The sequence below is a fragment of the Mirounga leonina genome, unplaced genomic scaffold (assembly GCF_011800145.1).
Source record: "Mirounga leonina isolate KUSES-001 unplaced genomic scaffold, KU_Mleo_1.0 Mir_171, whole genome shotgun sequence".
NCBI lineage: Eukaryota > Metazoa > Chordata > Mammalia > Carnivora > Phocidae > Mirounga > Mirounga leonina.
Genome location: NW_023270436.1, coordinates 10418556 through 10440931, shown reverse-complemented (window position 1 = coordinate 10440931; position 22376 = coordinate 10418556). Strand labels below are relative to the sequence as shown.

Genomic DNA, 22376 nt, shown 5'->3' with positions numbered 1-22376 from the left:
ACGAGGTCTGTGTTCGGAAGCACCATGCTAAACCGCAGAGGAGGGTTACCCCGTGTGCTTGGCAGGTGGGGAGCTGGGGTGTGAACAGTGTATGGGAGTCAGGAGGCTCAGCCCCTCCTATGCCCTTCATTCATTACACTGAATGATGCCCAGAATCTGGCTGCACCCGGCCGGTAAGATCCCATGACTTACCCGTTCAAGCCCCCTGCCGTGGCGCGAGCCACCTCTCCCCTGGGGAAGCACAGCCCCTTCTGCCAACTGGGTTCCCGGCTCCCCGCCCTGCCTGTGTCTAGTGTGTCTAGTCTCTAGGCCAGTCAGAAAAGTCCTTTGTTGTGTGTGTGTTTTAAGTAAACTTTGTAGTTCAGTATAACAATAATCCTTTAAAAACCGAAGCCAGATGATACCACTCCTCTGCCCCAAATAGACTGCAGCCTCCAATTCCCGAGAAAACTCTATAGAGTCCTTCCCTGGATTAAAATGGCGTATGAGACTGAGATGTCTCGCCCCACCCACCCTCTTGCTCCAGACACGCTGGCCTCCTTATTGTCCTGGGACAGGCCTGGAAGGTTCTGCCTAAGGACCTCTGCACTTCCTGTTCCCTCCGCCCTCCCCGGCTTTCTCACATCTTTGGAAGTCACTGGCACACCCTGTCCTCCTCATGCTGCCTTGTGCTTCCCCCTGGGGTTGCATCACCACCTGGAAGGGCATTTATTTACTTGTTGGCCTATTTAGTGCCTGTTTCCCTGCTTGAAATGTCAGCTCTGTGAGGCCAGGGACTTTGGTCTTGTTGTGGAGTCCCCAGGGCCCAGAACAGTGTTGGGCATGATGGACGGACGAATGCTCCACAAACATCTGCACTGAAGTGAAATGAAGCTCTTCCCCGAAGATTCCAGAAGCAAACTCCCGGGCCAGTGACGGGAGGGCAAGGCCCAGGAAGTATGCACAGAGCCTGGCGGGTAACCCCCTCGGGACTGCAGAGGGAGTGCCAGAGGGTGTTAAGGGGCAGTGACTTGATCTCTGTTTTCTTAAGATCATTCTTTTAAGGATTTGCTGGAGAGGCACTATTTCGCATAAGAGTAATTCAGGGCAGAACCTTAAAAAGAAAAGGAAAAATGTGATTGGCAGAGCCAAGAGGAAAGAATGGAGGAGTCTCCCCTCCAGGGCGGACTTTGTTCTAACCATTCAACCTGATGCTTGCTCAGAACACAGAACTTGGCTTGCTTGGCAAAGCCCCATAGCTTGTTTGTGGCTCTTCTATGTGGGGAGGGCTGAAAGGCCCTGGGGAGGGGGGCAGGAGCGGTGGGCAGGCTGCAGGGCTTTTCAGGAAAGCCCTGGGAGATTTCACAGAGCCCCCTTCACACCTGGCCCCAGCGGCTGGGCGGCACATTTAGGGATTATACAAAGGGCGCAGATGGAAGGCAAGGAGCCCCTAGCTTGCCCTGTTCCTTTTATAGGCAGCCCTCACGCAGAGGGGGCAGCCCTGCAGCCAAGTCCAGAAGCACTTTCAGTGCCCTGCAGACTGGGGGTGGGGGTGCTGGGGCACCACGTGGGTCCTAATTCCCTGCCCCCGAACACTGCTTCCCACTTCCTAGGCTGGAAAAGTGGCCACAGAGGTGATGGAAATGCTCCAAATCCCAAGTGCTTTATTGCTGCAGTATAAGGCATGTTCAAAGGCTCAGCAGCTCCTGAAAGGGGCAGGACAATTACAGCCCATAAAGGAGAGGAAGGCAGGGGTGCAGGAGGCAGGTCAGGCGCCAGAGGGTCGAGGGGGCAGCCGAGCCCTAGGACACAGCTGGTGGGGTGCCTAGGGGCACAAGGCCCTGCCTGCCGGGGAACAGATCCCCGTGGGCTTCCTTAGGAAAGACTCCCTCAAAGCAGGATGTGAGAGGCGGCGTGGAGACTCCTAGTTCCCCTGACTGGTCACTACTGGGCATGAAGAACCAGGGGATAACGTGTCCCCACGTCCTGGTTACGGCGCACGCATCATACCCGCTGGGTCTGCTCTGGATCGTCTGTTTGGGGAGCCTGAGACCCTGGGGGCTGCGAGCAGCTACCTGTCCTGCTGCCTGCCCACCGACTCCTGCGCACCCTGGCCATATCTGCACTTCCTGGGAGAAATACCAGCCTCCAGGTCTCCAGGTGAATGACAGGTGCTCGCATGGGTGCTCCCTGCACAGGGAGAGTCCTGGACAACAAAGCAGACAGGAGGGCTGTCACCACAGCACCCCAGGTCCGGCCCAACTGGGGATTACTAGATACCTCACGAGGATCAACACATGCAACCTCAGACTCTGGCACTGTCCTCACCCAGAGCACAGCGAGCTCTTCCAGGTGAGCTGGAAGGGCAAGGTCAAGGCATACCGCAAGGGCCCAGCTGGTGGAGACGGGATGGCCTCACCACAGGGCCGTCGGGGAGCTGGCCCTCCACTACCTCCTCCAGAAGGACAATGGCCACCGGGCCTGGCCTCTGCATGTCCGCGTTCCCGGGAGGTGGCTGGCCTGGGAGCAGGAGGGAAGAAGGGAAAAAGACACACAGCAGGTGCAGGAGGGTAGGAGGAGCAGGCTTCCAGGCTCTCCCAGCAAGTCAGCTTCCCCACTGGCTCTCGCTCGAAGGAATTTTAAAAGAGGTTTTAAAAGGGTCGGAGAAAGCTGACCAGGAACACTCTTGGCAACCAGGAAGATCCCATTCTGTGCCTCCGGGGAAAGTTCCCAAAGAGAAACATTTTGTTCTGTGCCTCTGCTGCCCTGAGCAGAGAGCTCTCCTGTGAAAACCAGGCTGCGGCCGCGGCGGCCTCTTCGGCCAGCAGACCTTACCACTAAAGATTTATGCAACACCTACTCTTTCACTACCCTCCCTGAACCCTGGCAACCAGCCCAGGGAGGTGAGCATAAAATCACCAGCAGGAGGCGGGGAAGGAGCTGAAAGAAAAAGCTGACCGGGCAGGCATTAGAATACAAAACAACAGTAACAAAAAACTGACTCCAAGTAGGAGAAAAGTTCCCATTCAGAGGACAGGCCGCCAAACCAGGATGACCTGTTTGCACAGATGGTAACGCTTCCTCGCTGATGTAACAGGGCCCAGACGCTCCCTGCAAAACAGCTGGCTGCTTTGCATGCAGCCTCTGAAATGGCCCTGCGGGGAATCCAAGGTTTCCGTTCGCTGGCGCACAGCGTGCAGCCGCATCCTGGCGGTGCTGGGTAAATAGAAACAGTTTCCATATGCCTCCATAAAGCTGCACCAGGGAGGAGCGGGAAAGAACGGGCAAGAGGGGAGGGCTTCTGTGATCCAACTCCCATCCGGCAAGGGCAGGGTCTGCGTGGGCCGGGGAAGCCTCTGAGACCTCCCTCTGGGGCCCAGGACCAGAGGTTGCCGTGGGTAAAAGGCCTACGAGCTCCTGGATGGGGAAGAAGGCCAGGCTGTGACTGCAGCTGGGCAGGTTTACGCCGAGATCTCTACTCCCGTTCCACCCTTGCTGCTTTTCCTTCTCCTCCTCTTTTATGTGCACAACCTCGCCTATTCTCAAATACACACACACACACACACACACACACCCTGCACATCTTCTTCAAGGCTCACTCCCTACTGGGCCCCTCCCCGCCCCCGGATCACCGTCAGAATCCCCAGAGCCTCAGTTTCCCCACCCACTAACTGGGACTGGGGCCAGCTGTGCTCTGGACGGCACAGAAACAAATGTGAATACCCACAAAGCACCCGGAGCCCTCCGGAAACCAGTGCCCACCAGAATGACAACGAGCCATCGCCCAACCATTCGCCAGTTGTCGCTGAGAGCCCCACTCCATGGGAAAAAAAATACTCCAAGAGCAGAGGAAAATAAACCAGAGTGACACTGATGAGTTTTCCGGGCACCGCTTCTGCTGCTGGCTGGCTCTTCAAAGGCCCCCAGATAAAAATCGAGCAAAAGACACTCTACCGCAAGAAAGCAGAGTGCACATTTCCTCCTGCTCGGGCCTTCTCTTTCTGATGACTAGTTGCAAGATGGCGTGGGAGGTAGACCCATGTTATCAGTGCATGCTAGGAAAGACTGCAAACACGGACAGAGCCCCGGGCAGATACACTGACCTCAAGAAAGGCGAGGACTGGCGCAGAGCCAACCTAGCTGAATCGTTGGCCTCAAGCCCAAAACCCGTCCTGCCAAAGGCTCAGGCCAGAGGAGGAAAGGACAAACAAAAGGCTCAACTAGGCCAGTATTATGGGGTCAAGCACTGTTCTAGAAGGAGGAGCCTTGGTTTGGAAGTAGCCAGGATAATGCCCTGTGCCACCCTCAACTTCGTTTCCGGCCAGCTGACAGAGACCGATGTGGCCAAATCCAGAGGGATTCTCTGTAGATACAGGAGGTCTGCCACAGAAGGGCCTTGAACTGGCAGGGAAATGGCTAGAAGGTTGAGAGCAGTGGCTGTGAACAGAGGCTCTTGGGAGGGGCTGGGGACACGAGTGCCTCTTCGTAATTTAGGGCAGTGATTACTGCCCCAAGTGCCCACCCCCAACTGGCTACTCAGGGCACTTGCTCCCTGAGGTTGCGAACATGACCTTGACAGCTACTCGGTAGGCTTCATAAATCATGCAGTAATCTGGGGGAGAACAAGGGAGGGTGGAATTTTACAAGGCTGGCCTTCCTGATACAAACAAATATGGTTTAATTTAAAGACATTTATTCAGCACCTTCTGTGTACCAGGCATTGTGCCAAGTGTTGGATTTGAAAAAGTCAAACCATGTACTTTGTCCTCATGGGGCTCACCATCAGGAGGCAAGAGAAGGAATGTGATTCTGGTGCGTTAAGTGACTTCAACAGCCTAGAAAAGGGTATGAGAACTGCCCTCCATGGGGACTCATGGCGGGGATTCAGGGGTGATGTCTGTGCCACTTCTGAAGGATGAAGGATGAAGATGGTTCACAAGGTGGATTGGGGGGAGGGTGAAAGGAACATTCCAGAAACAGGGAAGGTCACGCATAAAGCCCAGGGAAGCAAACAGCAGCCCATGTTTGGGAAGCTGGAGAGTTCAGTGATCCTGAAGCTGACCCAGGCAAAGACACAGCAGGAGGAGTGGACCGGCTGAAGGAGACAGAGCCGGAGCCACTGGGTTCCAAAGGAAAGTAACCTGAGCAGGTGTGCCAATCGGAAGCACGTGACGAGGTGGCCGGTCTTGGTGCACCTTGCAACCCCATCTACAGACGCTGTGCGCAGCAAAACGACAAGTTCGCTCTCCTAGGAAAGCATCGTGAGCGCACCGCGTGTAAGGCAGGTGCCTCACTGGGAGCCACCAAGCTCACCTCCACTGCCCACACGTCCTCACCACCCCACGCTGGCCACTGCTGTGCGCCCCAGCACCTCCACCTCCTGCCAGGGCACAGAGGGAGCAAGGGGGTGCCAGATGCCCACAGGCAGGATGGGATCTCTCCTTCCTTCATGCGTGATATTCAAGACTCGGCTTGCAATTCTGCTTCCTGCTCCTGAGTCACTGAGTTTACGGAAACAAAGGGCTTTCACTGGTACTGACCACTCATCACCAAGTATTTACTGAGCACCTACCATGTACAAAGTGCTCCGGGTGCCTTGAAAAGACATTTGTAAGGTCTGCGCACCCGTCAAAAGCCCCCCTCACTGCTTCTCTCTCTCTCTCTCACTCACAACACACACACACACACACACACACGGCTGCAAGCCCCACTCTGTTTACCCAACGAGGAGTGCAGCACCTGTGCGAACATCTGTCCCGCGTTCACTTGGAAGCATTGGAAATGCTAACTGTGAACCACACGGGGACAGGGAAGGGAGCTATAGAAGAGAGCACCGGGAGAAGAGGCATCTTTCACCGCACGCGGGCACGTCCGGAGCCCCTGCAAGAGGTCAGCAGACAAGCGGCGTTCAGAGGACGAGTCTGGCTGTGAGACTCACTCTCCAGGACGCCACCTGATGTGTCAGCTGATGCGTCAGCACAGATCGGAGCCCGCACCGGCCCCTGCCTGGCAGTACCTGCGGGGCTGGCTCGACCCGGCTTTCACAAACACTGGCCACACTGCAGCATCTGGATCTTCCGTGGCTGCTGGCAGCCCTGCTCGGAAGAGCAGCGACAAGGAGTGAGGTGGCCAGAGGCCCAGGGCCCTTGGGGAAGTGATCGTGGTCAGAAGCCGACATCCTGCAGAGAGCTGGAGGGCTGAGGCATGCCACTTGTTCAGAGACCTGCGCTCATCTGGCCCCTGCCGCTCCCAGAGCAGCCACCGGGGCCCGAGGGCCTGCAGTCAGTGGCCAGGCACTGCCCTCCGCCTCCTCTTCCTTTTTCCTCAGTTTCCCTTCCTGTTGAGTGAGGCAGGCCACCCAAAAGAGGCATCACGGGTAAAGAAAAATACAATGGAAACCAAGAAGCCAACCTAACAAGTGGTTAGGTTGAGAGACAGAGCTGCCTGAATTAAACTCTCCCTGTAGTGCACCCAGGATGGTGGCCAAGGGAGTGAACGTATCATTCTTCCATTTACCATTTAAGAAAATGCCAAAACCAGCTAACAATTCCTTAAGAGGAAGTCAGGGAATTTAATAAGAGGAAGAGCACATTCAAGCCCTCCATCCAGAGTCCTTAAATTGCCTACTCAGGGCTCAGGAAGGGGCAACATCACTACTTTGTTGAAAATGAAACCCTGATACTTCATTATTACTTATTGTTTCCACTTACTGAGTTGGTCCTAGGCGATGTTATATGGAATTTCCCACTTAATCTTTATGTCAACCCTGAATGGAGGTATTCTTATCCCCATTGTACAGATGAAGAAACCAAGGCTCAGCTCCTCACCCGAGCTTGCACAGCTACCAGCCGGTGACGCCGAAATTTCAACCCCGTCCTTCGCTGTAGACAGAGAGTCTCTGAAGAAACAGGAGAATGTTGTAGAGTACCAGCAGACAACATCGCCCACCCAACACACACACACATTTCTAACGACCTGAGAACTCTCCCAAGCCACCCCTATCTCCAGACTTGTGAGTCTCTAGGCACGCTGGGCCGGCGTCTGATCTCCACACCCGAAAACAGCACAAAATAACCTGCAACACGACCACACGGGCCAACGGGCCTGGAGGCCGAGTGGGCTCTGGTACTGAACAAATGTGGGCCCTATCGAGGCAACCAGACCGGCCCCGGGGTGTGCTGTAAAAACTGCGATTGCAGACGACAAGGCCAGCCAGCCAAGTGTGAACAGCCGAGCCCGCAAGAAGAGGGCACCCTCGGGAGTCACAGGGAGGAGACATCACGCTTGTCGACGACCCCCCACAAGTGAGAGCCAACACATCCGGCAGCCTGGAGGGGCTCCAAGCCATTAGCCAGCACTGAGCACCACCGCTCTGCCCGAGCTGATTTTCAGCAAGAGCTAAAGGAATAAAAAAATAAATAAATAAAAATAAATACCGAATCCAACAAAACGAGAGATTATAGCAAGAGAAAAAAGGCAGCCTAGAAATGGCAGGGTGGCGCGGTGAGGGGTGGGAAGGTGGGAGCCAAGCACCCCAGGCTGCCACAGCAATTATGAGACATGTGTGGGCTCGTGGAGAAGTGCAAAGCACTAGAACCATCCAAAAAGTCAGCTCTTCCCAGGCGCAGCAGGGGCCAGGCCCAGCCCTGACTATTTCTGACCCATCACATGTGTATGAGTCTCCTTGTCACCCCACATGGCTCCAGGAGCTGGCTACACTGTGACCCACAGAGTCACCTGGGGCCTTGGATGTTCTGTGAACCTGGTGAGTCACTCCCAGATATGTTACTTCACATCTATTTACGAAGCACTCAGGCTATGAGTAGAAAAGACACAGTCTCTGCCTTTGCAAAACTTGTACTACCAGAAAGAGGCGCATTCGTGCCCCACATCAGCACCCAAAACGACAGCACCCAGCCAGATGGTACCCCGAGGGCAGCACTACGCCCTCCTGTCTTGTCCAACCTGGCCGCCTCAAATGGGCATCACAGAGACACTGAAAGACATCCACAAACAGGTTAAACCCTGATTGAAAGGAACTTGGTTTATAAAACCCAACTCGACACTGGATGAACTCAGGGGTATTAATCATACTATGAAGATGATTTGCCAAACTCAGCCTTCTTGCCCATATTTTAAATTATCTACCTCACCAAAATTCCATTTTCTTACAACCTTTAGGAATCCATCATGGCGCAAAGCAAACCTCGATTCAGTCCATAAGACATTAATCAAATCTACCACATGCAGGTGCTGGGGAGGGAAAGGGCCTCTGTGCCTGGAGAGCAGAGGAGGCACAGACAGCACAGAGAATGGGAGGTTGTGGATGGGCAGCCACTACCCTAACTAGTTAGGGAGGCCTGGGGAAGGCTCGGTGGAAGAACAGGACAAAGGTCTTCAGCTGGAGAAAGTTGGAGTGGGGATGGATCAGAAGCGAGAGACAGAAGCCCATGAGGACACTGGTACTGAAAAGTGGTTTAAATGAGGTTATCTGGGGCGCCTGGGTGGCTCAGTTGGTTAAGCGACTGCCTTCGGCTCAGGTCATGATCCTGGAGTCCCGGGATCGAGTCCCGCATCGGGCTCCCTGCTCGGCAGGGAGTCTGCTTCTCCCTCTGACCCTATCCCCTCTCATGTGTTCTCTCTCATTCTCTCTCTCTCAAATAAATAAATAAAAAATCTTCAAAAAAAAAATAAATGAGGTTATCTGAGCGGTGCCATGTTTTAAGACTTCTGATTATTGGTTCTGAGTTCTGGGGCGGAGTAAGAGAAGGGAGGCTGGTCAGCCCAGAGTGTAACTGAGAAGACATTTCTCATGGCCTGGAAAGTGCTGGGACCCCCGCCAGGGGCTTGGAGCCAGGCAGGGAAAGTGGTCAGAGCACTTGGTTTCCAAGGGCTTCATCTTACACTTGATCCGAGAACTTGGTCTAACCTTCACCATGGGAGCGGGTGGAAGTTTACCGTTTCCCTGTCTACACTCTGAGTTCGTGAAACTTTCAAGGCTGCTCAAGTCTGGGCAGAGAAGCGCTCCTGCCGGGCAAGGCCTGAGAGAAGAGGTGACAGGGGTGTGGGATTAGGGCTCACAGCCACACACCTGCCTGCCCGAGCGCCCACCATCAGTGACAGAACGAATGGGCCCCAGTCTGCTTCACTCTCCACACCTCAACCTGCACACCTGCAAAACGGGGATGCACACCATCAGTGCACAAGGCCTGCTAGAGTCAACCGGCTAGAAACATTACTGCACACATCTTTTCCTTCTGCAATCCAGTGTCACGGTGCTTGGTGCCCCTAACAAGAGAGTAAGGAGACTGGCTCGGGGGAAGACAGACTTTAAGGCAGCATAAAGGACACTGATTTGCAGCTACTGGATTCACTGTCAGGCCTGGGAGTGGGGGAGGAACCCACAGCGCACTCACGGGAGATATTTGCGAGCGTCGATCCATAAGCTGGCTGAAGCCGCTGTGCCTTCACCTAGCAGAGTCCCCAGACATAATCGAGGCTTTCATGGAAATACAAAGCCCCTAAATCATGCCTTCCAAAATAAAAATAAAAAGACACTAGGGCTGCAATATTATGCTCTGTGCTTGCTTTTATAGCTAAAATACATACATATATATATGTATTTTTTAAATTTGCAATCCAAATACCCCAGTTGTATTCGCTTCCTCAGTACATGAAGGGTGGCTACAAGGACAGAATCCAACCCTCCTTTTCCCCACGGAGGGGAAATGCGACACATGAAGTCTTTATCGTTTAGGACGACAGACTAAGTTAGATCTAGCTTCCCGGCTGAGCCGACTGAGAACTTCCTGAGCAACCCTTGATTACAATGGATTGCTCAGGGGGCTGTATCACTGCACTGGAACAAAGCAGAAACTTATCTGCCGGATACAGTCGGAGGCCATGCTTTTTTAAATCAGGAGAGTAGGCCCTTTCTGATCCTAAGGGCTTGGTGCGGCGGGACTAGGAAAGGCACAGTGGGCCAGGGCACAGCGGAATAGACTCATCCCAACCTCGCTCTTCTTTCCCTGACTCCTTTCCCCTTGTCGGCCGCGGCTCCTGATGTGTCTAGGAGGCACGCATCTATGCTCCAGGCCAGGTACTGTGCGAGTACTCCTCAGTTCTGTATTGTCCAGGTGTTTCCTGAGGGCCCAGCATGAGGCAGGCGCCGTGCGGAGCTCCGAGGCTGTGCACATTACCCGGCCCTGGGGAAGGCCAGAGCCTGGTGGGGAAAGAGAGAAAAACGCCAAATCTGGTTCCTGCCGCTATAGAACACCCTAGGAGTTTTCTCTCCACCCACCTCCCAATCTCCAGGGAGAAAAGTAATTCCTATTCAGGGCTCCCCCACCTCAGGGTTTCTGAGGAAGAGCATCACGGTGGCTGGGGAAGGCAGCCAGAGTTGGCAAGAGGTCAGAGGGGAGATGCTTTGTCATCACATCACTTTCTGGCCCAAACAGACGTAGAAGCTCCCATGCCCTACTCGACCAAGTTCAAACTCCTGCTATTGACATTTTAGGCTCTCCAGAAAATAGGTTTGCCTGCTCTGTCCCTACTCATGGCTCACGTCCACCAAGGGTTCCATCTGGTGTAAACCAGGCACTGTACGGATGGTCTGAGGTATGCCACCTTGTTTGACCCACGGCAATAAATGGCAGAGCGGATTCAGACTCAGCTGGTTTGGCCCGCGAGTGCGTACTCTTAACCACGGCCCGCACCCGATGCGCCCCTGCTGCCCTGGCCTCTGGCTGCATGGGGAAGTGCACATCCTCTGCCCCTCTGCCCAGGCCACCGCCCCTGCCTATCTCCCCAGCATCCCCGACTCCCACCTGTCCCGAAATGCCACCTGGCCACAGGCCCGTCTGCCACTCCCTTAGCTGAGCCTTCACCATCACTTGCTCCCTTGACTCCAGCCACAGTGTCATATCTGCCCTGGTGTCATCTCCACCAGAATTTACTCCACAGGCAGACTCCAATGCCTACAGGCCCCAGGTGGGTAACAAACATGGGAAGCTGAGGTGTGAGACCACAGGTGCTACGTGCTCATCCTGTGACCAAGCATCAGGCCTGCTTGATGATGCCACTTCTGAAAACACTGTTCAGGCCGAACAAAACAGGTCCACCAGGTCCCTGGGCCACCACCACATTCCCAGGGCTCCACACCCAGCTCCAACCACTCCTCACAGGGCGGCGTGCTTGAATTCTCAGACACTCCCTGGAAACATGACCACGTCACTCTCCAGCTGAGAGCATCCTCTCCAGCTTCTCCATCACCCAGAATGAGGTCCCAGCTCCTTGGCCTGGCCTGAGGGTGGAGGGTCGGGACAGAACCTCCAAGATCCGGAGCCAGTCTCTCCTCCCCATCCTCCACCCCAAGCACCCCCACACCCACCCACTCCGACACCTCCAGGCCTCTGCCCCCTGCGCCCTTCTACCCCCTAGCTCCAGCCTCCGTTCCATAGATGGATGAAATCTGGTCCTTCTCTAGGCAAATCACGTGGAAGCAGAGAGAAAAACCTCCCGGCCGGTTCCAATTCCCACTGAATGCCACCCAAAGGTCAAGAACATCTCATGGGCCACAGTTCCATGGTCGGCTGTATACTGTTTCCTTATTTTGAAGTAGCTGGTTCTGAATAGAAAGTCGAGACTGAATCGGTGTGCTCTTGCTCAGGTCATAAAGCAGCGGGCCACTGACCAGATTTTATTCGGTCGGCTGTGTTTAAGAAATGAGAACTGGTTACCAACTGGTTACCAATATTTAAAAATCAGAAGACTTCTGATTAAAAGTGTAGGTTTTGACTTCTCTTGATACAGTGGAAAATCTGTAACAACGAGCCCGTGATCCTGTACAGCAGGGGCAGGTGGAGGGGCAGCCGCTGGGAAGTGAAGGCCCAGGCCCGCCGGGCCCCAGGACCTACGCTACAAGGTCAATTCCGCTGAACCAGATCCTCTTGAGTGGTTCCAACAGAGGCAGAACTACACATTTTTACAGCTAAATAAGTCCCTCCCACAAAGAACAAACAAGGCAAAACGGGCCCCCAATGCCAAAGGCAGCCCAAACACCCATGACCTAACTCAGTTATCCAATCCAAGGATATCCTCCGGGGGGCCCCGAGGTGGGATCACCTGCCCAGCAACCATTGACCTCAGGGGGTCACCCTCCTCAGGACCCCACCCTCTTCAGGACCCCAGGAGCCTTATGCCACACTCCCAAGCTGGTGTTCCTTTGTCCTTCCTTTCTACTCCCCAGTCTTGACTCCTTTAAGTTCTCATTTTCAGCCCCACCACTGTGATGGAAAATTGAGCTCAATACCTGTGCGGAGGAAGAGCTGAGGAAGGGCATGCATGGAGGAGAGAGCCAGAGTTTTCTACTGGGGGGAATTGTGGGTGTCCTTTGTGGTCTGGTTTTCACTTGCCCATATTTTCTGGTTCCTCTGTGATGATCCAATACAGTTTGTACAATGACACCCCATTGGCTTGGCTATTTTTACACTACAAAGAGGAGCTCTAGGTATGGAACTCCAATTTAGAATAACACGTCTCGTAGGAAATAAAAGTTAAAAAAAATAAAAATAAAAAAATAAAGAGGGAAACCGACTTCCTTTTGGAAAAGAAAATTCAGCCTAAAATTCTCCCTCTTCCACAGAGTTTACCTCTTGGCATGCAGCAACAGGAGTTAAGGGCCAGAGTCTGGGGTCAGAAGACATGAGTTCAATGCCGTGGCTCTTCCTGGCTGCGTGACCCTGGGGATGTTTCAACCTCCCAGAGCATCAGTTTCCTCGCCTGTCAGACTGGGGATCCTGAAGGTGCCGGCCTCATACATCTGCTGGGAGCACCCAACGAGAGAGCCAGCACGAGCAGAGTGCCTCTGGACACTGCCTGGCACCTGGTGTAGGGGCTTCATCCCCGAGAGCCGTGATCTTCATCGTGTATGACCTTACTCAGCTTGGACTGACAGGGAGAGAAGGGAAAGAGTGAAGAAGTGTCCAAATCAGGGAATTTGCCCCAGCAAAGGGATAAGAATGGAGAGCCGCCGCGTGGGCTCCCCGAACACCAAGGTGGGATGGAGGCAGTCCGGGGACCACCGTCCATCTTGGGGCTTCCCCTCAAGAGCTGGGGTTTCCCTCCTGGGCCACCATTCGAGGCGGCCTCGGGGAAGCCACCGCCATCAGGAGCCCCCCGAGACGCACTGCTGTGAGCCATCCCAAGCCCTCCCATGCTCCCTCCCTGACTTGGAGGCTGAGAAGCCGGTTGCTCTGGCTCATGGAGCGCTCCGGAGCAAATGTGAACTGAGAACCCCCCGAGGCGCTGGGGGGAGAGCAGTGCAGCCGGCGCTCCAGCCCGCACCCAGCTGCCATGACCACCATTTCGCCACGGTGGCTTTCAGCGTGTGGACGGGAGAGATGGCATTTCGTGGCAGGGGGGCCCCAGGCAACGGACAGGATCCCTCGTGAAGACGCGGAGGGCTAAGGAAGCGAAAGGCTTCAAGTCTGGGTTATGAGGCTGGAACCCAGCAGGCCGGGTGCTTGCTCATTTTAACGGGTGCGTCCGCCGGCCTAGTGACACCCGGCATTCTGCCTTGGTGAGGCCCGAAGAAAGCCCGGGAATGACTCTGCGGAGCCAATGCCCAGGATCCCCGAGAGGCTGTGAAAACCTAATTGCTGTTTGGTGTCCAGCTGCCGAGCTGCCTCTGCCTCCACTTCCTGGCTCGCTGGTGGCCACCCGTGGTGCCGGGAGTGAGGCAGACAGGATTCAGATCCTGGCCTGGGTTCAGGACCCCTGCTCATGTACCATGATATTCCAAAGAAGCAGCCCGGTCTCCGGCCATGACAACAATGCCTATGACTGGCCAAGCACTTCTTGTGGGGAGCATGCACATGATCTCACGAAATCCCAACAACCCTCCTGGGACATGCTAGCATGACCCCACTCTACAGACTAGGAGGCTGAGGCTTACAAAGGCAAAGATGCCCACGTGGCTAGACCTGGAAGCCTGGAGCTTGACTGTGGAGCCCGCATGCTGAATCAGTCTACCACCCGGGGTATCACACGTGGCAAAAGCTACATGAGTCCCTTGGACAGTGTTCACTCTTTGGCAAGGACACTGGGCAAGAACCGTGGGCACAGATTTCTGTGATGGCGAGCTCACTTTGGGGTTGATCATCCTTGGGTGGACAGCCCCCACTGCTCTTTCCCAGCTCATCCTGGCTACACCTGCCCCAAGGCCAACAGCTCTGGCCCACCTTGACTGAGCCTGGTGCCAACTGGCTCTGGCTACATGAAGACTCTGGAAAAGGAGCCAGGATGCCACATGTTGGCCCCCTGCAAGGGGGCAGTGGCCCTCTACATTGCTAGATACCACACTGAGCAAGGTAACTCCCGATGGCAAACTCGGCATCATGGTGAAGGAGGAAGACAGGGCTCCGCTGCTCCGTTACCTTAGGCCTTATCCCTGCATGGCTTGTCGCCTGGAAACCAGGGACCACCAGCACCAAAGTAGCCCCATGAGACGAAGTGTCTCGGCCACTCCCCTCGACCCCAATCCTTTTTATACCCAGAAAAAGCATAGTGTGCAGACCCATCTTAGGCAACTGTTGGGTCAAAAGGCAATGAGAAGGGGTGCCTGGGTGGCTCAGTCATTAAGTGTCTGCCTTCGGCTCAGGTCATGATCCCAGGGTCCTGGGATCGAGCCCCGCGTCGGGCTCCCCGCTCAGCGGGAAGCCTGCTTCTCCCTCTCCCACTCCCCCTGCTTGTGTTCCCTCTCTTGCTGTGTCTCTCTGTCAAATAAATAAATAAAATCTTTAAAAAAAAAAAAAAAAAAAAGGCAATGAGAAGGCAAAAGGTGAGTGTGACCAGAATTCCCTTGGAAAATCCTTTGTATTGCCCCCAGTGTTCAGCCTGATACACAATGCACACCGTGAGCTATTTCGAAACCACACTGTCAAACGCCAGCCCCACTGCCCATTTTCAAGGTTATTCCTAATTTCCAGGCTTTAAATACCTCTGCTTCTACCTGCCTCCTTTATCAAGCTGACATCTGCCTATGAGTCATTCATTAGCATTTCGGCAGCCACTCTTATAGCCCAGAGACGTCTGAGTCTTGGATAAAATCCATTCTTGCCCACAAAGGGAAAAAAAAAAATGATCCCAACCCTCCAGATTCCTGTGAAGATAACACCCCAGCATAGGCCACCCCTAGCGTAGGGTCAAAGGTCAGAGGCAGCACAGCCAGGTTCCTGCATACCTGCATCTGAGGAGAGGGCAAGGAGGGTTACAGGCTGAACTGTGTCCCCCTAAAATTCCTATGTTGAAGTTCTAACCCCAGGACCCCAGAATGTGGCCGTATTTTAAAGAGGTAATTAAGGTAAAATGAGGTCCTATGGCTGGGCCCTAATCCAACCTGACTGGTGTCCTTGTAAGAATGGATTAGGACACAGACACCCAGACTAAGGGACGAACATGTGAGGACACAGTCAGAAGGCGGCTGTCTGCAGGGAAAGCAGGGAGGCCTCAGAAAAAAACGAACCCTGCTGACGCCTTGATCTTGGACTTCTAGCCTCCAGAACTGTGGGAAAATGAACTTTGGCTGCTTAAGGCCGCCAGTCTGTGCTATTTGTCATGGCAGCTGGAGCAGACTAAAACAAAGGCGTACATAGGCGCAGAGCCAGCAGAAGGCTTCAGTGACAGCTGCTGGGCTGGGCGGAGGCCCAGGCTTGACCACGGCTCACGCCCTTAGAAAGCTGGCTTGGTTCTCAGTGGCTCATGGCCACGTAGCTGCCAACTCTGCTGAAGGCCTCTGTCTGAATTCTGCCAACTCCTTGATACCACAAGGGTTTATATCAGCGACAGACTGGGGGTGACAGGGGCAGCCTCCAGGACAATCAGCTGTACTGTGAGCAGTGAGACTCCGAGCACTGGTTAGGAGAAGAGGCAGGGGAGATGCTGCCTACCTCTGACCGGGGCCCCGACGGCCACTCCCACAGCCAGCTAAAGGCTCCAGAAACCCAACGAGGTTTATTTCCACCATGATTTGTTGAGTACCTATACCCTGTAAATTGAGCTGGGTGATACCAAGATGAATGGAACTCGGGGTCCAGGAGGTCATCAGATGGTTAAACAAGTCATTACCACACAGTCAGCTACTTGTAACAGTGGAAGCCTCATCTAGGTATCAAAGCAGAAAAGGGCAGTGACTAATAAACCATGTCAGGAATGGGAGGTTCGGTGGCGCCTTCAAAGAGATGGGATTATCAACAGGATTCCCAAGACAGAACTGGAAACAAGCAACAACCGCAAACAAGAGGCTGGGAAAGGGGTTCTAGACAGTCTCCAGCAAGGCAGAGAGGTTTAAGAATGCATGGGGGTTTTGCAGAACCAGAAGCAGTGTGACACTGTGGGCTAAGGCTGGAAATGGGACCGTTCGGGCAAGAAGGCGCCAGAGCACACAAGGCCTTGTACACCGGGCTAAAGAGCTTGGCCTGCATCCCATGGGGGACAGGGAGGTCCTGGGGAGCTGCAAGCTGGGGAGAGTACTGGGTCCGATTTGTGTTTTAGACAGGCTGCTCAGACAGCAGGGATGGGGGACCTTGGGTAGAAGGTCAATGCCAAAATCCAAGCATGAAATAAACTGTCCTCAGACAGGCCAGACTGTTTTGCCAATGAGCCTTGAAGGATTACAACTATTAGTTCTTGGAGGTTTGAGCAAATGACCTAGTAAGAGGGTGAGAGGGGAAACTGAGGCACCAACACACTGTGCGGAAAGCAGTTTCCCTGGACCTTGACAGTTTTATATTTCATTGTTCTTAAATAGCCAAAGAAGCCACCGACTTCACCAAGATAAAAATAGCCTTACTAGAGGCCCATCCAAGGCTGGTTTTATTGTCTACTTGGCCCATTTCCCACTCAAGCTTCGTCAGTGGTTCAAAACCTGATCTTGACACAGAACTAGGTTGCTCTTCCCACTCTGAATCACAGGACAGCTAGACACCCTGGCCATCAGCTCTGATACTGTGGAAGGACTTAAAAGAGGCACCCAGACAATGACGAGGATTCCAATTTAGAATCTTGAGCCCGACTACTTCCAGAATGATCCACACCCTTAGTATGTTAACCGCCCACCTTTGCAGTCCATTCCCTTGTTGGCCATGGACCTGACCACCCTCCACACTAGGGAGTATCCTACTTTGAAGCTGAGACTAGGGGGGACACCTGGGTGGCATCCAACTCATAGTTGAGCACCCAACTCATAACATAAAACAAACAAACAAACAAAAAATGAAGCTGAGGCTAGGTCACATTCATTTACATCACTTTCTTCAAAGCACCTTACATAGTGGTGTGGGGTGGATATCAGAGGGGCCTTATTGCTTACTAGCTGTGTGACCTTGGACATTAACCTCTCTGAGGCTGTTTCTTCCTCTGTAATATGGAAAATAATTTTATCTTGAGGTTATATGATGAGATTAATATATGTAAATGCGAAGGGCTAGTACTTGCATTTACTAAGGGCTTGTGATGGAACAAGGAGGAGAAGCAGGAGAGCAAAAAAGGGAGGAGGGGGAGGGGAGTCAAACAGTCCTGGGTTCAAATCTATGCTCAACCACTTGCTTGGCTGTGTGACCTTGGGCATGTTATTTTACCTCTCTGACTCATGGTTTCCTCCTCTGTCAAATAGGGATAATACTGCCTACCCTACAAAAGGATCTTAGTTAAGATAACAGATAAGAAAGAGCCTAATACTTAGCTTGCCAGCTCTAGGGCATGTAAGAAGTGAGCCTGAGGGGTGCCTGTGTGGCTCAGTCATTGTGCGTCTGCCTTCGGCTCAGGTCATGATCCCGGGGTCCTGGGATCGAGCCCCACATCCGGCTCTCTGCTCTGCAGGAAACCTGCTTCTACCTCTCCCACTCCCCCTGCTTGTGTTCCCTCTCTTGCTGTGTCTCTCTCTGTCAGATAAATAAATAAAATCTTTAAAAAAAAAAAAAAAAAAGAAGTGAGCCTGAAATCAGAGCCACTGATTTCTCCGCCCTGAATGGCACTTAGGGAAGAATCTGATTTCTATTCGGACCTCCCTGGACCACCCAGCTCTACCACTCTAAGTGGGGTGAACATGCCGAAGCAAGGAGAGGCCAGTTTATAGGGAGCCAGGCCTCCCACAGCACTCCCATCCACAGGAACACTGCTGTCCTTCATGACTTCCAAGGGGAGGCTGCGGAGCTCCCTGCGACTCAACTGTGTTCTCTCTGGACAAAGGAGACGGGAGAGCCAGGCTCGTCTTTCCCTGGACTCAAGTGTCTTCATTTGTGAACAGGAGGACAGCAGTACCCCTCTGTCCTGGCTCAGGAGCATGGCCAGCAGATGGAACATCCATTTGGTGAGGAGATCCTAAAGTGTTAGTCCCTGACATCTTAGGACCCTCCACAAAATGAAAGTTATTTTAAGTTTCCTGGACCTAAGGCCTGGGTTTATGAGGGAAATGGCTCCGGGACAAGGACCAGAAAGCTTTTTAAGGTCTCTCATTCTGCCAGAAACACAATTAAAATGTAACAAATTCAAAGCTCGCCTCTCTTGGGCTCACTTTGTGCTAGGCGCTGGTTTAAGAGGAAGACAAAGCAAAACCCCAAACCCTCAAATCAATGGATCACGGCAAATGCTTGCCCCCGTCCCACCCTGTCCTGGGCAATGCAGGGACTGAGCTCTACCGTGGAGAAGCAGTCATCTCTGCTTCCCTGCCAAGAGTTTCAGGTTGGACAGAGGAGGCTGGTGTTGAAATCGGTTTCTTTTTTTAACATGGAATGGGGCAGGGAAGCTAGCCAAAGAGCAGATTTGCCTGAGGTCCCCAGTAAGCATCCACAAACAAAGCAGGGTACCTCAAGTGCAAGGGAGGTAAGGCCCTGAGAGAGGCGAGAGCCCCGGGAGGGCAGGCTACTCACTCCCTGGAAGCATCCCTAAGCTGGGGATGCAAGATTAGGACTCCATGGCCTGCCAGTAGTTTGTGTCAGAACTTAGGGGTCAGATGTAGGGCCAGGCATTAGAATATACGCATCTACTACCAGACCACCAAGCCCATAGCTCACCCCCTGAAACAGAAAAGCTGTACCCCGTCCCCAGCGCACCCCACAGTCTTACTTCTGCTAGGCAGCTCCTCTTGGCCCAGGCCGTTGGAGGGAGCTAGTGGGGCGCTGCCACCCTCGTCCAAGGTCAGGATGAGGGGAACGTCGTCATCTAAACTCACGGCCATGCTCTCCTCTCCTGCAGCCCTCAGGATGCGATGTCCAGAGCTTTAAATAGCCTCTGCTTTGAGCTCCCTTTCAAAGCCACTGGCCCAGAGGTGCTTCTCAGAAACTCCTCCATCAGAGGCATCTTCTAGGGTTTGGGGGATAAAAAGAGAAAAACGATTATCAAAACACAACCACTACTGAAGAAAATGTTCTGGAATTAGAGAGTGGCAACAGTTGCATAACCATGCAAATGTACCAAAAACTACTGAATTGCACCTTTTAAAATGGTGGATTCTTTATGGTATGTGAATTATATCTCAATAAAGAGTATTACAGTAATAGCATTAAAATATTGGGGGGGAAACTCTGTAAGAACAAATACTGAAAATTTAAGCATAATTATGTCTGGAGATTGAGATTATGGCTAATATGTTCTACCTCCATCTCTCTTTACCCTTGTTTATGTGTTCTATGAAGATCTTAAAGATTTAAAAAAAAAAAAATACAACCATTAAAATAATAGTAGTTCATAGGGCGCCTGGGTGGCTCAGTTGGTTAAGCGACTGCCTTCGGCTCGGGTCATGATCCTGGAGTCCCGGGATCGAGTCCCATATCGGGCTCCTTGCTCAGCGGGGGGTCTGCTTCTCCCTCTGACCCTCCCCCCTCTCATGTGCTTGCTCTCTCTCAAATAAATAAATAAAATCTTTAAAAAAAAAAAAATAGTAGTTCATACTCAGTGAGCACTTACTATGTACCAGGGGCTCTTCCAACAATTTTTAAGTAAACCTGATTGAAACTTCGTAAGAGTAAGTAGGATCATTAGCCCCCATTACAGAGTGGGAGACTCTAGGCTCAGAGAGATTAAGGAACTTGCCCAAGAACCCAGAGCAAAAAGCCAAACTTTGGGTACTACACAATCTAGCTCCAGACCCGTTATCCTATCCACTACACTACAATTTCTCCAAGACCCAGCCTTGGTATTTACATAGCACCTAGCTTCAATGACGTGTAGAGGTCGTGTGCCAGATCACCTACACGTGCCCATATCATTCTTATATAGGCATTATTCTCCTAGATTTTGGTGTTTTAGGAGGAAGGAGAAGAGTATTTTTTAAAATGACGTCCAGAGTCACACAGCAAAAGCGCTCATCCTGGACTCCCAATTTTAAAACACTCAGAACTAGCCTGTTACAGTTCCTATTTATACACATTCCCATTTCCGCTGAGCAGGGCCAAATGCAAAGTAAAGACTCAGCAGATCTGGCAGCAGACCTTTGAACTTGAAAACAGCAGCAGGTTCCTTCCTCAAGCTGAGGCCTTCTGGGCTCAATCAAGTCGGCCTCCAAACTCACCCACTAAATGGCAACCTGGCAATTTGCATCTTTCACACATCACCAGAGCAAGTTCCTATGTGTCAGTATCTTCTTAAAACTAGGCAGCGAAAGTGAGCATCATTCTGTTTGCTGGGCCTGTCGCTCTCTGCTCTCAACTTCCTGTAAGACTTTCTTTAAGTTTCCCCCAGGTCTGGGGATTAATTTTACTTTGCAATCTCAATAATGGAGAGACAAAAGAGGAAATCCCAAATGAGACACTACTATTCGGCCTGTCTTAAGAATTTTATGTTTTACTTATTTTCTTTTTGGTTTAACTTTTTACCACCAGGTATGTTCAAATACACTCAAAAATAGAGAGAATATGTAAAGGAACTTCCTTGTATCCATCACTCAGCTTTGACAATTAACGTCTTGTCATCCTCTCCCATGTTTATTTTACAGGCGAGAGAATCAATCAATCTTCTCGTCTCACCGAGAAGAGGTTTCTAAATTTTTATCGCTGTTATCATAATGGCTAGAGGTTTTTATTTTTAACTGTTTAATTTGTGACTGTTTGCTTGCAATGCATATGCAGTATCTTAGCTCTGTGGATCTCGACCCGGGTGACTTTGCTCCCCAGGGGATACCAGCAACCTACAGAGACATTTTTGATTATCATAATTAGGGGGTGGGCGTGCTCGTAGGCAGAGGGCAGGGATGCCCCTAAACATCCATCCCACAATGCACAAGCGAGACCTATCACAATATAGAAATATGTGGCTCAAATGTCAATAGCACTGCTGTTGAGAAATCCTATTTAGCTCATATCCCCACTTCACAGACGAGGAAAACTGGGGCTTAGAGGGGTTAACTTACAAGCAGGCAAGTAGGAGAGCCCAGATTTCCCGCGAGCAGTCTGAATTCAGGGGCCCTCCCCACTTAACCATTACCCTCTCCCTCCTGGCAGAACCAGGCCCCCAGTTTGAGTTCAAGCCCATCATTTTGCAGAGAGGAAAAAGTGAGGCCCAGAGGGGAGAAGGGACTTGCCCAAGGTCACACAGTGCAGGACTCCTGAGTCCTAGCCCAGCGCTCCTCCCGCGGGCTCTGCTTCTCCCTCTGTAGAGGACCCAGAAGGGAAGGGTCATTCGTGGGGACAGGTCCCAGGAAAGCGGGCCAGCAGCCATCCGTGACCCGGGCACGAGTCTCCGTGGGTGGGGCGCCTCAGGGAGCCCGGGAGCTGAGCAGATGGCGGGGTGGGGTGGGGGACAAGGAATGCGGGCTCCAGCTCCACGTGCTCCCCAGCCCTGGTCGGGGCCCCCGCGTGGGGGTCGCCTCAGGAAGCCGGGAGGCAGGAGAGCGGGCGCCAAGCCCCGGCCCGGGCTGAGGGGACAAGAGCGCGGCGATGACTTCCCCGCAGCCCGTCTGGGCCCGCCCTGCCCGCCTCCCACAGCCCAGTGCACAGCGGCAACCCCTCACTCCGCGCCCTCTGACCCCTAGCCCCTGCCCTCTCCGTCAGGCCATCGCTCGCACCCCTCGGATTCTTACACGCGCCGCCCCAGCAACCCGGACCGCGCGCCGGGGTCCGCACCGCGCAGCCCAGCCCGCGCGAGCCGCCGCGACCAAAGCCCCGAGCCTGGAGCTCTTGCAGCCACAGCAGGCGCCGCCACTTCAGCCGCTGCCACCACAGCAGCTGCGCCAGCTCTCCCGTCCACCGCCTACCGTCCCTTCCACCCCGCCGGCCCCGCCCCATTTCCCCTTTGCGGCGACCTATTGGCTACCTAGGCTGCATGATGAGCTCTGATTGGCCAAGCCTCACGTCCTTCCCCAGTTCTCTCCCGCTGCCGTTGCCGGACTCCCTGCCCACCTCCTT

The 22376-nt window shown here is 53.1% G+C and overlaps 1 protein-coding gene across 4 annotated transcripts in view; it reads right to left on the bottom strand.

Moving 5' to 3' along the window:
* TPCN1 (two pore segment channel 1) overlaps positions 1-22376 on the bottom strand; it is a 65160-nt gene that overhangs the window by 36786 nt on the left and 5998 nt on the right. Inside the window, exons 1-2 of one of the 4 annotated variants that reach the window (XM_035017050.1) lie at positions 22052-22214; positions 19102-19338 (exon numbers count right to left, since the gene is read on the bottom strand). In XM_035017050.1, the coding sequence (XP_034872941.1) occupies positions 19102-19213 (112 nt within the window). In that variant the 5' untranslated portion in view covers positions 19214-19338; positions 22052-22214. Of the gene's footprint in view, positions 1-12629; positions 12928-19101; positions 19339-22051; positions 22215-22376 lie in introns of those variants that run through there. The other 3 variants (XM_035017052.1, XM_035017053.1, XM_035017051.1) reach the window with 3 other exon arrangements.